Consider the following 15,034-nt stretch of genomic DNA (forward strand, 5'->3'; position numbering starts at 1 on the left):
CAGCTTCCGTTATGGGAGCGTCCAAGCTATCCTTTTCCCCAGAGGACAACTGTGGTAGCTCTACCTTCTGGAAGAAAGAGTTCAAGTCTTCTTCACTAGCCGAACATGTAGTCGTATACAAATCTTCATAAAAGTTTTTGAAAACTTCATTAATTTTTGTAGCTGAATTGAATAATTTATCATCTTTTCTAATTGCTGTAATAGTATTATTTGAATCCATGCGTTTTAATTGTCTTGCCAATAATCGTCCAGTTTTTTCACCATTTTCATAAAAATTAGTTTTGAGCCTAAATAATGAATACTCTGCTTTTTTATTGTATATTTCATGTAGTTCAAACTTTAGTTTACAGATTTTTCTGAAATATTCTTCATTGTATTGTTCAGCAAGTTGCTCCTCCAATTTACCTATTTCTTTTTCCAATTGTTGTACTTTTTCTTTGTTGTCCTTTTTCTTCCATGAACCATAAGCTATACATTTCCCTCTGATGAACGCCTTGAGTGCATCCCAAACAGTAGCTAATCTTTCTGTTGTTCCTCTATTAATATCTAAAAACACCCTAATATCCTCACCAAGTTTTGTGGCAGTAAACTTGTGTTTAGTCTCCACCTCCCAGCATTACCTTTAGTAGAATGCAAATTTATATGTAATTCGACCAGTGCATGGTCTGTTATTGCTATAACTCTTATATTGCAGTCTATTACAAGGTCAACAAGTGAGCTGGCAACCAAGAAAAAATCTATTCGTGAGTGGGATCTATGAGAGTGAGAATAAAATGTGTATTCCCGTTTTTTCGGGTTTATGAGTCTCCAAATATCTGTCAAACCAAGTTCTTTCTGTAAAGTATCTAAAGCTGCTCCATCTCTGGAGGATGTCCCTGTTCTGATATTGCTGCGATCCAGATGATCATCTATTACTTGATTGAAATCTCCCCCTAGAATAATCTGACCATCTGTATCGCCCAGTATTTTATTTACCTCATGAAAAAATAGTGTGTGTTTTCTCTGTTTGGTGCGTATAAGTTGCAAAGTACGACTTTAACTCCATTAATTAGTGCTTCCACAACTAGGATCCGTCCATGAGAGTCCTTAAATTGATTTACTATAGCAAAATTCAGTTTTTTGTTGATGAGAATAACAACCCCACAACTCTTACTTGATACGGAGTTATGAAAGACATGACCGACCCAATCACGTTTCATTTTTAAAGCTTCATCTTGGTCCCTGAAATGTGTTTCCTGAATATATGCAATATCTGTGCCTTTAGATTTAAGATAAGTGAGTACTTTTTTGCGTTTAATTGGTGTGCTACAGCCATTAATATTCCATGTCACTATATTAATATGTCCACTACCCATTATTTCCAAAGAGTATAAACCTTCGTCTCCTTTTACCCTCTTCCATAACACTGTCCCCCGCTACTTCCACACATATTAATGCCTTACTCCTGCCATCATAGAAATGAAAATGAAAATGCCTCCAGAAACAGTGCCCCAGAATAGGGACATGCCTAATACCAAATAACAGTAACACAAAAAACACTGCCTTTAAAATGAACATGACAGTGTAGTAAGCCTTGGGCTCAATATGATTCCGGTCCGTGTAGGTCCTGTAGACGGTACCTTCTGCTCCTCTCTCCAACTGTCCGGTAACAGCAGCGCCCCAGAGTCTCCGTCTCCGCCGTGCCTTCAAAATAAAGTTCCACTCTCCCTCGTATTCATGTCATGCAGTCAGTTATTCTCCGTGCTTTGAATGTTATCTCAAACAAAGACCTCAGCTTTCTTTGGGTCGGTAAAGCTCAGTCTCTTCCCCTTCCATGTGAAACTCAGAATTGCCGGGTGTGCCAACGTGTGTTTCACCTGATGATCCCACAGAGCTTTCATTATTGGGGAGAACCGTCTTCGTAGGTCAGAGCGCTCCTTCGTCATATCTTCGTAGATTGAGAGAGTGCAGTCCTCCCACCGTATCCCTCTCTCTTTTTTCGCGGCTGTCAAAACCTTCTGTCGAGCCGTGTAGCGCAGAAATTTCACCAGTATCATCCGCGGTGGTTGGTTGTCACCTGGCTTGGGTCCTCCACTTCTGTGGCTCCTCTCGATCTCATATTCGTCCCCCTGTAGCCCCAGTCCTTCGTTCAGTATTTTCTTTATGTAGTCATTCATTGCATTCCCCGTTTCTTTTCCTTCTTTCAATCCAATCAGTTTGATGTTATTACGTCTCCCTCGGTTTTCTTGGTCATCAACACGGCTCCAAAGTTGCTCCACTCTCTGTCTTAACACTTTGTTTTCATTAATCATGCTAGCGTTGCTATCCTCCACATCAGAAATACGACTTTCCGCCTCTTCGAGCCGTGTTTGCAAAGCACTTACTGTGTTTTTGAGCTCTGTTGTGTCCGACTTAATCGTCGATACATCACTCGCCACTTTATTTAGAGTCGAGTTCATCTTTGAGATTTCTGCAAGGATATCCCCCATGTTGTTCCTTTGGCTAGCTTCACTGCAGGTGGGGCTAACAGGGTTAGCTTGCATGGTGGCTGAAGTCAAGCGCGTTTGTACACTTCGTTTTCCCTGTTTCATTGTGCGGTTAAGACCTGCGCAATTTCGTGTAACTTTGACTGTATGAGAGTACCGACTACCTGCGACATTAATTAAACTTTCACGGAGAGTGTATGTAAGTTAATTGTTATCAATTGTTGGCGGAGGACGGGAGCATATCTAAGACGCGGCCATCTCCCGGGTCTTCCTCACGTGACTCCGTTTCTATGATATTGTTAAGCAATGGAACAATTTGAAATTAAATAAGAGAAACAGTTGACGACTTTAAATTGTGCAACTACATTCGTTGGATTTTCCCCCGCTACTTCCCCGCTAAATGGATCCCGCTACTTGTTTTAGATCTATTAATCTTCTAACCTGAAATCTTACCGAACTCCCTAATCAAGTCCATTAGGGCTGGGATGGATTTGTTGGTATTTTTGAGAAAAACAATTATGTCATCAGCATATAAAGCTAAACAGTGCTCTGTCTGTCCTATGGCTATTCCAGAGATGTTATCATGTGCCCTCACTGCAATTGCCAGAGGTTCAATTGCCGTAATGAACAACAATGGAGATAAAGGGTCCCCTTGTCTACACCCTCGATTTATTTTTATAGTTTTTGAAATATTACTGTTAGTCAAAATCTGTGCATATGGTTCCTAATAATAGAGTAATAGAGTAATCTTATTGTAGCGGAATTTGAATAAACACTCGTTAAAAAGGGGCACCACCGGATGCAAGATCCGGAAGTTATGATGATTTAATTATAATTAATTAAGCAATCATAACTCAATTTAAATAGAATTGATTAAGGTAAATTTAATGAATCAGTCAAATATCTTTAGGCTCATGAATTCTAGGCGTTAGGGAACTTGTAGTGTATTTACACCAGAAATAACTCGAGCCACACACAGTTTGTTTAAACACATGAATTAAGCAACAATTAACATAGCGTCATGAAACATATATATATAGATATATAGATATATACAGTAGATATATATAGATATAAAAAACACCTTTAGTTCCAAATTTTCATTAATTATTTCTGAACTATAAAGACCCTCATAAAATTTCCTAAAGGATTCATTTATTTCTGTTGGATCTACAATGGTTTCTCCTTGATCACTCTGCAGAGAGATGATAGCTCTTTCACTCTGTAGCTGCTTGAGACGCCATGCAAGAACTTTCCCAGGTTTTTCCCCCTGCAACTCATCATTTCAATTTGCAACAGACTGGCCATCGCTTTTGATGCAGATAATTCGTTGTATTGTGCTCTAAGCAGCAATAGTTTTTGATGAGATTCTGGTGACTTTGTTCGATAATACTCATTTTCTATCTCCTTTATTTTTGTCTCTAAGTTTTTTGCCTTTTGAAAAGTCAATTTTGCTTTAGAGCTTGTGATGCTGATTATTTGGCCTCTAATAAAAGCCTTAAAGGCCTCCCATCTTGTGCTTGCTGAAGTTTCTGTTGTATTAGTTTCAAAATAGAAACTGATTTGTTCATCCAGAAAAGAGACAAAGCCGGCAACGCCAAATCACTAGCTTTGAGTCATGATATACCAATGAATTTGGAGCATGGTCTGAAATTAGGATAGCATAATAAGAGCATTCCTTGACTTTGTGCCTTAGCTCTGCAGATATCAAAAAGAAGTCAATTCTTGAATAGGACTTGTGTACACCTGAGTAACACGAAAACTTTAAATCGTCAGGGTTTTCTTCCCTTCAGATATGTAATAAGTTAAATTCTTTCATGAAGTGCTGTATAATTGCCCTACTACGACTGTGAGACTCAGCTCCAGAGCTCCTATCCTTTGTTGGATCTAGTGCACAGTTAAAATCGCCCACCTCCACGCATTTACCCGGAAGAGTGGACAAAATAAGGAATACATTTTGAAAAAAGTTAGGGTCATCTGTATTTGGTGCATAGATGTTCGTCAAGATAATTTGCTCTTTTAGTAAATTACCTTGCATGATAAGGTATCGTCCAAATTGGTCTTTAATAACCTTATTTACCTGAAGAGGTAATGACTCATGCACCAAAGTAGTGACACCTCTAGATTGAGAGTTAAACGGTGCAGAAAAGACCTTGCCTCTACACCTCCTCCTAATTCTCAGATCCTCATTGTACATCAGGTGTGTTTCTTGAAGAAACACAATATTAGACTGCATTGATTTTATCCTGTTCATGACTTGTTTGACTTTCTTAAGTTTTCGTAACCCCCTGCAGTTCCATGAAGTCATTTAATCTTTATCTCACTAGACATTTGTGTAGTTTGTATAGTAATACTCCCCAAACATTTAAGAAGTTTGTAAAAAGTAAAGAATTAAACAACCAAAAGAAGAACACAAATAATACTACTGACGAACACTATACCCAGACCATCACCCATATCCAGGACACTTAGCCTGAATTTCTTTCCCCTGTAATCTTTAAACTTAGATAGCGTATAACTGTTCCACCAAAAGGGTAGGACGGTATCACTGAGCTAAAAAAAAACAAAAACGACAACAAATTATATTACACTAACCTTACACTCCTGTGCTACCATTAAGTATTAAACAGTTTTCTTTCATAGACACCCTCCTTTTATTATGTATTAAATCAAATTTCACTCTCTGAACTCACTATATTGTTCTAGGAAAAACTGAACAGAGATGAGCAAGTGGGTTAATATAACCCCAATTAGCTATTTTAAAGTTAACAAGGTGACAGTTGCCAAAGATACATTCCGCCTCTTAACTCTTACTTATAAAGAAAGAAAGGAAAAAAAAGGAATACCTAAAGAGCTATAGCATTAACAGTTACTATAAGCTCTGAGTATGGAGGATGATGCCATATCAGAGTCCCATTGAACGGAGCTGCCGTCTCACCTTGTCAAATTCCTTTTGCTTCTTGTGAACACCGGAAGCCACGTCCTGGTAAAACCTCACCGTCTGGTTCTTGTATCGTATTTCTCTTTTTGTTTTGGCTGCTCTCGTCACCAATTCTTTATCCATGAAGTTCAAAAACTTCATTATCAGCGTACGGGGTGAAGGATTGTTGTGTGCACTTGGCCCGATTCTGTGAGCCCTCTCCACCGTCAGTTTTGTGCGCCCCAGCGGGAGTTCCAGAGCGCCTTGATCTCATCTCCAGGTCCAGCAGTTTCCCCTCCAAGTCCTTATTTTTGTTTTCTAGGACATGTACTTTTGTTTGGAGCGAGGCAACATTATCTTCAGTTGTCGAAATCCTTGTTTCTGCCTCCGTGACACGCTCTGCACAGTCAGTGATGTCTTTCCTGACACTTTCAATAGCGGACAATATGCCATCAAACCTGGTAGAAAACTCCGTTTTCATGTCGTTAATAGCAGTCAGAATGGCAGTCGACATAGGACCGGGCTTTCCTGCCGCCTCATCATTGCTTCTATCCGGCGATTTATCCTTCGGAGTCGGGCTAACATTAGCCTTGGCGGGGTCCATGGCTTTGATGTTAGCTGAGGATTTTATTGCTAGTGCTCGACGCTGTAAATTCCGACAATGAGTTTTGTGTCGCCCTTGACTGACTTTTTTCTGTGACGCCGGCATTACCCTAAACTTATTTATCGAAATGGAGGTATTTCACTAGCTCAAGTACAATATTTAAGAAGGATTTAGCCAACAGGGTAGCAGAGCTGGTTAACGCACGTCCATTCAGCTCGCCACCATACTGGAAGTCCAGAATGACCCCTTTTATACACTATATTGCCAAAAGTATTCACTCCCAGGCACGGACTGGTAATCTGGCATACCGGGCAAATGCCCGGTGGGCCGACGTGCTATTTGGGCCGGTGCAGGGACGGACTGGGCGGTCTGGCATTAGGCAGATGCCAGAACGGCCGCGCAGAGGTCTAGACCGGCCGAGCACGCTAAATGGATCACAGCGGCCCCTAGTGGCACTGACGCGGCCCACTCTCTCTTGCATGCTGAACAAGTTCCCAACGCGCTTCCAGGTTTCATATCTCTTATGATTTTGCATGCAGTAGTTGACACTGTTGACCTGATCGGTATTTATACCACACATACCTGTATACATCATAGTCATGGTGTATTTCAAGTTTTACATCAGCCTGCTTTACTTTTAAAGGGAAATTTCTTGTTATGATTTTAAAAAATGTTCGTGGTTTGAAATAAAACAAATCTACTGGTATTTTGTATTTGATTGTTTGAGAAAATTAAAAGGAAGCAATGCCTTCTGGGAATTTCATGGCAGTGTAGTAAATCGCGTAAAAAAGGTAAAAAAGTGTAGTAAATCGCGTCTGCGCATTTGTGTGTTGGAAGTTGGACTAATGGTGGTCAAGTCATTCAGTAGATTGGTTGTGGTGGTGATTATACGATTAAATGGTTAGAAAAAATGAATAGAGGCACTAAGCGACAGAAAGGGGGAGCGGAGAAAAAGAGAGACAAGATCAAGAAAGCGCTGCTGTTTGAGGTTGAAAAATGCGCCAAATTGGATTAATTTTTTTGTTGCGGAAAAGAGCAGGCTCCTTCGCAATTTGTTAACTGCATGACGGTAAGACAAATGTTTTTATTATGGAGCGGCTGGCTCTAACAATCTATTCATAATGGTTTATTTGTGCATTGATATGACAATTTTCTTATGCAGTTGTTGAAAGTATAGGAGTTTATCTGCACCATCATTGGGGCTATCAAAAATGCTTCTCTTTCCGTGCGTTGGGTCTGCATCTGCGAGTTGGGCCGCTTGTGGGTGCAAATGCCAGGGCCGTTTTTTTATCCCAGTCCGTCACTGTTCACTCCCCCATCCAAATAATTGAAATCAAGTGTTCCAACCACTTCCATGGCCACAGGTGTATAAAATAAAGCACCAAGGCATGCAGACTGTTTCTACAAACATTAGTGAAAGAATGGGTCGCTCTGAGGAGCTCAGTGAATTCCAGTGCGGTGCTGTGATAGGATGACACCTGTGCAACAAGTCCAGTTGTGAAATTTCCTCACTCCTAAATATTCCACAGTCAACTGTCAGTGGTGTTATAACAAAGTGAAAGTGATTGAGATCTATCTAATAAGGAAGTGCTAACTGAGGAAAATACTTCCTTAAGCAGCCTAGTTGGAATCGGGTCTCAGAGACAGGTTGATGGTTTGGATGAAGTAATCATTGAAGTTAATTCTTTAAGGTCGACATCGTCATTCAACATCATCAGGTCAAAATGTGTCTTAAATGAATATATTTGAAGTGAGTCAATGACAACATTTATCTGTGCTGCATACGATAGATAGATAGATAGATAGATAGATAGATAGATAGATAGATAGATAGATAGATAGAATGAATACTTTATTAATCTCAAAGGGAAATGAAAGTGTTACAGCAGCACTTGACATCAAAATACAAAACTAATGAGGTAGGTAAAAGAAACAAATGCAAATATGGGATATTTTATATAAAGTAACTAAATAGAGTAACTCAAATATATACAAAAAATACATGAATAGAATAACTAAAAAGAGAACAGAGACCAGAGATATAACCATAATTATAATATACTATTAGAAAGTGTTCAATGATGTTAACATGCTACACAATGCTATACAAATATATAGTTGAGTATGATGAAAACTATTCAGGTACTAAAGTACGGTTTCAAAAATATGAACGAAAGTTTATATTAAAAATACCAGGAATTCAATGTGCTCTGATTAGCAACTGTACAATGAAATGTCATATAGACAACATGAAATATTGGGATATGGAATGTTATGGAACTGGTACTAATTCATGTTGAGAGATATGGATGAAGGTTAGGATCACATGGGGAAAAAACAATCTTCAGGACTGAATGATTTAATAAAAAGCCTGAAGGAATGTTTCCCTATGATTTGAATTCTTCTCCATTTAAAAAAAGTCCTTGGTTTTTTGTATCAAAAGTTTCTTTTCTTGTCATCCAATAGAAAGCCAAAAAGTATGAAGCAGTACGGTGGATTATGGTGTTCACAATCGGAGTCACGATTGGTTTGGTACGTGCGTTTGAGTTCTCTTGATTTGCTTTGCTAGTTTCTAATATTCTGCACATGAACAGGGAATGTTACCCTCTTATCTTTTTCAGGTTGGCCTGTTTGTGGATTTCTTTGTACGCCTTTTCACCAAACTCAAGTTGACTTTGGTTGGTGATTGTATCCTTTAACATGCTTTTGCAATCTTCTGAATGTGATACAGCTCCTTTTTATTGAGACAAACATCAGGACAGTGATAGAAATGAGTCCAGGACTTGATCATCCTATCCCTGACCAAGTCTGATATGTTAGTCAATAAACCTAAATGTAAAAATTGCAATGTTATGAGAATAGACACAGATTAACAAGAAAAATAAGATAAAAAAAGATAAGATGTTGAGATTTGTACAAGAAAAGCTGTGATTTTATGAGGAAAATATATTGTAAATTAATCAATTATAAATAAAATTTCAAAAAGTCTAATTTGCTTTAATTATATTCAGGCTCATTCCTATTCTCATAATATTACAACTTTGTGTGGTAAAATAATAATCTTGTAATATTAAGAATATTTTTAAATGAACCTGTATGACTGGATTCTGATGACATTCCAAAAGTATTTCAACTATTCTTGAAATCAGACAAACAATTAGTTCTTCACAGTGACATAGTTGGACTGACTATGACTGTGCTTTGGTACTAATTTACAGGGAAAATAGTTTGAATTTGAATCTGCAACTACAGTTTTGATCAATTATTTCATGTTTCAGTTGTGTTTCATGCAAAAAAATCCCCAAATTTATTGGCTTCAGTTTTGGTTTCAAAGGTGAATGTTTGCTGATTCTATAGTTCTCTGCGGTAATAAAATGAATACTTTTGGGTTTTGGACAAAACAAAGACATTTGAAGCGAGTCAATCTGGACATTTTCCACTCTTTCATGCACCAATAGCACACTGCCTGTTTTGCCTGCAATTAGTACCGAATTACATAGTAGCATAAGTTACTGACACAAAACATGAAGGTTGTTTTTCTACCTTAGCTAAATGCCTGCAGCAATAGAGAAGTGCAGTGACAAAGGTTGTCTCCCTCTGTCTCTTTTGGAACTCCTGGCGTTCAATATGACCTTCGTCTTCATCGCCAGTGTGCTCGTTCTCATTGAGGTAAGACTGCTCACATATGTTTTCATAATTTCAATTTAAAAGAAGTATGTCTAATTTCTCAACCTTTTTGTCACTTTATTGTTTCCTTTAAAAAGAGTTGATTTAGAAAAACCCACCTCACCCTTTACCCCACTTAGTGAGATGTGTCCACTCTACATAGAAATCTGTCACATTGTCTCCTTGCACTCACCACCATATGATATTTAGCTTTAGTATAGTTTGGTATTAAACATCTTAGACTGGCTGATTTGATAAACAATGGAATGACTGTCCTCACCTTACAGGGTTTCTATAAAGATTTGAATGTATTACTGATAGATTGTGATACATTGTTTCACACTGAATTCCAAGCAACTGTGGTTGTGATTCTAGAAAATACAATGGTAATATGCCGTTTTCAATTGTATCCAGCCAGTCGCTGCAGGTTCTGGGATTCCAGAAATCAAAAGTTACTTGAATGGAGTGAAGATTCCTGGAATTGTCCGGCTGCGAACCTTCCTGTGCAAGGCTGGTGGAGTTCTGTTTAGTGTAGCTGGAGGTAAGGTATGATGGATGTGATGTGTACACTAAACAGTTTTTGTACTGAAGTGGCTGACAGCTGATATTTTTACACAGTCACACTAAATGTGGCAATGACAAGACAAGTATTTACAATAGTAAGTATTTGTTCTCCAGGCTCTGTTGAACCCCTAAACTTTGGGCATGGTGTGTTTTCAAAGGGACAACAACAGCAGCAAGATAAAAATATAATCCTATGAAATCTAATTAATTGTTTAAGTCATTTATTAAGCAAAAAAGCCTAACATTTTACTGTTCCAGCTTCTAAAATTGGGGAATTTGCTACTTTTCCTTTCACTAGATATTTGACTATCATTTTGATCATTTTAGACAGTTGGGTAAGACAAAACAAAGTAACAATTTGGTTACATCACCTTGAGCTTTAAACAATGATGATGTGCACTTTTTTAGAACAATGGATTTATCAAGTAATTGCACAAATAATCAGCAGATGAATGGATAATTCATAATGTTTGTTGCTGCCCTAAGACTGGTCAGAGATAATTAGTGTTGTTTTGACCATTCATTAATGATTTAAAGGTACAGACAACCTGTGGGTTTTTCCATATCTATATCATGTGATGTCCAGTTACAAGTTACAGTGTGACTTTTCTGCCCAGTTCTTTATGAAACCTTACTATTGTTGTAACATGTATAAATTGTATTTATACATTTTGGCATTATTAAGAGCTGAGTGTAAGACCACCAACATATAATAAACACATATTTAGTTACTAATGATGTGTTTGAGCTTCCTGTACAATTAAGCAGCACCTGTATCACTGCCACTTAATGGAAAATAAGATGTGTGTGTGTGTGTGTGTGTGTGTGTGTGTGTGTGTGTGTGTGTGTGTGTGTGTGTGTGTGTGTGTGTGTGTGTGTGTGTGTGTGTGTGTGTGTGTGTGTGTGTGTGTGTGTGTGTGTGTGTGTGTGTGTGTGTGTGTGTGTGTGTGTGTGTGTGTGTGTGTGTGTGTGTGTGTGTGTGTGTGTCCACTCAGGTCTATTTGTGGGGAAAGAAGGTCCAATGATACACAGTGGAGCCATTGTGGGAGCTGGCCTTCCTCAGGTAACAATCAGTTTACGACTGGTATAGTCGTAGGGTTTATGCATCTCATTATGTATTTAACAACTTTAATTCAACCATAAGAAGATCCCACTGAAAATTCATATTGCATTTCCATGTGAAATTACATTTACTAAGGCAACAACATATCTACACAAAATACAACGACTTTTTGTAGATAATCGAGGGGCATTAGGGCCGAGCCAGTTTAAGTGTGGTATTTTGGTATCAGTTTTGAAGGACAGGTTCAGAATTTTTCAGGTGTGTCTGGAAGAAAAAAAAATCAAGTACCCAACTGAACAGTCAAAGAGGTTTTCCTAGCTGTAATCATTCCTCCTGTTCATACCGGCAACGACAGAATTCCCTTCAAGTACGCTTTCAGTGTAAGTCACGTGGGGCCAAAATTCAGTAATTCAAAATGCATTTAAAAGTAGATGTGAAGCTTATGAGTCTTCATTAGTGTGAGTTAGTCATATCAAGTGATATCTGACACATTTACAGTCTTTTTAGCATCAAATTCCCTCTTAGTGTTTCTTCTGACAGTGTTTCCCTGTTGGTAGAAGTATAGTAACAAAAAGAAGGGACTAAAAAGATTGTAATATTGAAAGATATCTACTTGGTTTGACTCTGTAGCACAGTTGCTGCCACAGAGGGTTTCCCCCAGCAGAGAACAGACAGATAAGAGTTGTTTAGTCCTTTTTATTTGCTAAATAACCGCTATGGAGCTCCTGTATGCTGCTGCCCAGTGCTCAGTCCTTTCTCCACTGAATAAACAAACTTAAAAGACAAAGCAGACTTAAACTTTGAGTCCTTGTCTTCAGCTGCACTTTCCATGTGTTGCCCATCTCAGTCCAGCCACTACTGCAGAGACAGAGAGAGGTTAAGTAAGGACGACTGCAAATTTTGAAGGCATTCTGAAATGATCTTCTAATTGTCAGTATGAACAGGAGGAATGATTTTTGGCAAGAACAGCATATTTCAATGTTTATTGTTGAATGACGGACCTGAAAAATGGTGAACCCACTCTTTAAGCTGCTAGTATTCTTCTTTAGATGACATTATCACATAAAGGCTAATGTGAGTGAGCTGTTCCATTTGAATGAAAAAATCGACTTGACTTAACTCAAGTTTACTCAGCCTCTCTTGACCTTATGTGATTTGACTTGACATCATTTAATATGATTTAAGTCTATTCAATTTAATTCTGTTGTAAAATTGATTTTTATATGGTTCAGCCACTAATGCATTAAACTCTTACTATGGCTTAAACATGCTCATCAGATGGTCTCTCCCTCTATCAGTTTCAGAGCATCACTTTTAAGAGGATCAAACTTGATTGTCCCTACTTCCGTAGTGACAGGTATGGCTGTCCCTCTCATTAACACAATACTGTACACTGTTAACTGCTTCTGTGGAGACCAAAATAATAATTGAAAATACTGTCATCAGCATAGTTCATTGTGCTGTGTTTACTGTTCTCAAGGGACAAGAGAGACTTTGTGTCAGCAGGTGCTGCTGCTGGAGTAGCTGCAGCCTTTGGTGCTCCCATAGGTGGCACCCTCTTCAGCTTGGAGGAGGGCTCCTCTTTCTGGAACCAGGCCCTGACTTGGAAAGTGGTACGTCTTGCTTATACCCACATTGGTCTTGCATTTTTTTGTAAGTGTAGCATGGCAGCCCGGGTTATACAGAAATATAATTGATAGTGTCAGAGTTGAGGAAGTCAAAAATGCTAGTGTGATAAAGTAACCCTTGTGGTAGACCATATGATATTAAGGTGACAAAGAAAGCAGTGGATTTAAGGACTTTGAACACTACTTTATCTTCTGTTCCAGCTCTTCTGTTCCATGTCGGCCACTTTCACCCTAAACTTTTTCCGTTCAGGGATAAACTTCAACAAGTGGGGCTCCTTCCAGCTGCCAGGTCTGCTCAACTTTGGGGAGTTCAAGGTAAAAGCTATATCACTAGCTGAATAAAGAGTTTGTACATGTATTTTGCAAACACATGTTCTTAAATGTATTATACATGTAAGTCATATTAATTAAAGCTGAAAGAGTAAGATAATTGCTGAGTCAATCATCAGAAAATGAATCAGAAACTATTTTATTCTTTTTTACAACATTCCAAACATTTCAATAGTTTTAATGATTCTAGCTGAGATCATACGATTGAATAAAGCTCCACTTACAATAACTTTTTTTGTAAATTGGCATTTTCTTTTCTTTGACATTTCATGGTAAAAAAAACATTTTTCAACTAAAAATAATTGTTTGTTGCAGTCCTAATGCTAACCACGATAATGTTGAAAAATTCCAACTTTGGAAAAGTAAAAGGTCATCATCATAATCAAAGAGGTTTTAAGAAAATGCAAAGTGAAGAAGATTAAGTAGTCACTGCTGCATTGTTCTGTGACTCTTCGGCATAAAATATTATTGCAGAAGCTCTCTGTTAACTCTATTACATATAAATGTTTTTAATCTAGAAGGAAGGAGTTAATATTTTCAATAAAAATGGTCTATCCAGCCCTGACCCATGCAGTTATGGTGTGCAGCAGCGAATTGCACATGAGCCATAGCTGTTCTGTATATGTAGTAATGACCATCAAGTACTGGAAGAAGTAACTAGACCCTTTTAAAAGTACAGAAAAGTATTAACACAGTAATTCTCAGCTTGATGTTAAAGTATCATAGCAAGAGACTGATATATTATTATATATGACATCATTAGATTATTAATAGTGAAGCATCAGTGTTAGAGCAGCATGTTACTGTTGTAGCTGCTGGAGGTGGAGCTAGTTTATACTACTTTATATACAGTTAGCTAGTTTACACTACTTTATATACAGTTAGCTAGTTTACACTACTCTATATACAGTTAGCTAGTTTACACTACTTTATATACAGTTAGCTAGTTTACACTACTTTATATACAGTTAGCTAGTTTACACTACTTTATATACAGTTAGCTAGTTTACACTACTTTATATACAGTTAGCTAGTTTAGTCCAGTGGTTCCCAACCTAGGGGTGGGGCCCCTCCAAAGGGTCAGCAGATAAATGTGAGGGCTGGTGAGATGATTAATGGTTCTGATACACAAATGTGTTTTCAGTTTTTGGACTTTTTCTCTAAGTTTAGATTTTTGCTGAAATATTGGATCATTTGAACATTTATTGAAATGAAAGCATGTGAGATGTTTAGAGGGAAAAATCAGTATTTGGTGGAGCTGTTAACAACTCATAGACATCTGAAATGTGAGCTGACTACACACTGCTTTTTGTAAGACATTAAAAGACAAAAAGGTTGGAAACCACTGGTTTCATCTTTAACAATGTGTTGTATTTTAAAAGCTTGTTATTAGGGCTGGACGATATGGATAAAATCAAATATCACAATATTTTTGACAGAATAATTCTATTGATATCACAACGATATTGTAGGGATGAATATTGGTGCCTTCACAAAATATTTACACAATGTGATGTCTGATAAATAATCATCAGTAATGTGGGTGTAATGACATAGTGGGTAAACGACAAATAATACAACAGCTAGGACAAACTGGTAAGTTCAGAAATTACCTTTTTAAAACCAAGAAAAGACTCTTATGCCACATAACGATATTACAAACTGCCAAACTAGCTAGTCAGTTAAACCTAGGGACGGCAGAATAATGACAGAGTGGGAAAAGGGCAAATAACAACAGCTAGAACACCAGGAAAAACACCTATGCTCAATATTCCAAATGCTAAGATGATATCT

The 15,034-nt window shown here is 37.9% G+C and overlaps 1 protein-coding gene across 1 annotated transcript in view; it reads left to right on the forward strand.

The window, feature by feature from the left end:
* clcn6 (chloride channel 6) overlaps positions 1 to 15,034 on the forward strand; it is a 37,623-nt gene that overhangs the window by 5,847 nt on the left and 16,742 nt on the right. The window contains exons 4-11 of the mRNA XM_053318333.1: positions 8,456 to 8,521; positions 8,611 to 8,677; positions 9,552 to 9,658; positions 10,070 to 10,196; positions 11,215 to 11,282; positions 12,581 to 12,639; positions 12,763 to 12,895; positions 13,112 to 13,225. Coding sequence (XP_053174308.1) covers positions 8,456 to 8,521; positions 8,611 to 8,677; positions 9,552 to 9,658; positions 10,070 to 10,196; positions 11,215 to 11,282; positions 12,581 to 12,639; positions 12,763 to 12,895; positions 13,112 to 13,225 — 741 coding nt within the window. The remainder of the gene's footprint in view (positions 1 to 8,455; positions 8,522 to 8,610; positions 8,678 to 9,551; positions 9,659 to 10,069; positions 10,197 to 11,214; positions 11,283 to 12,580; positions 12,640 to 12,762; positions 12,896 to 13,111; positions 13,226 to 15,034) is intronic.

Source organism: Scomber japonicus, chromosome 4 (assembly GCF_027409825.1).
Source record: "Scomber japonicus isolate fScoJap1 chromosome 4, fScoJap1.pri, whole genome shotgun sequence".
Lineage (NCBI taxonomy): Eukaryota > Metazoa > Chordata > Actinopteri > Scombriformes > Scombridae > Scomber > Scomber japonicus.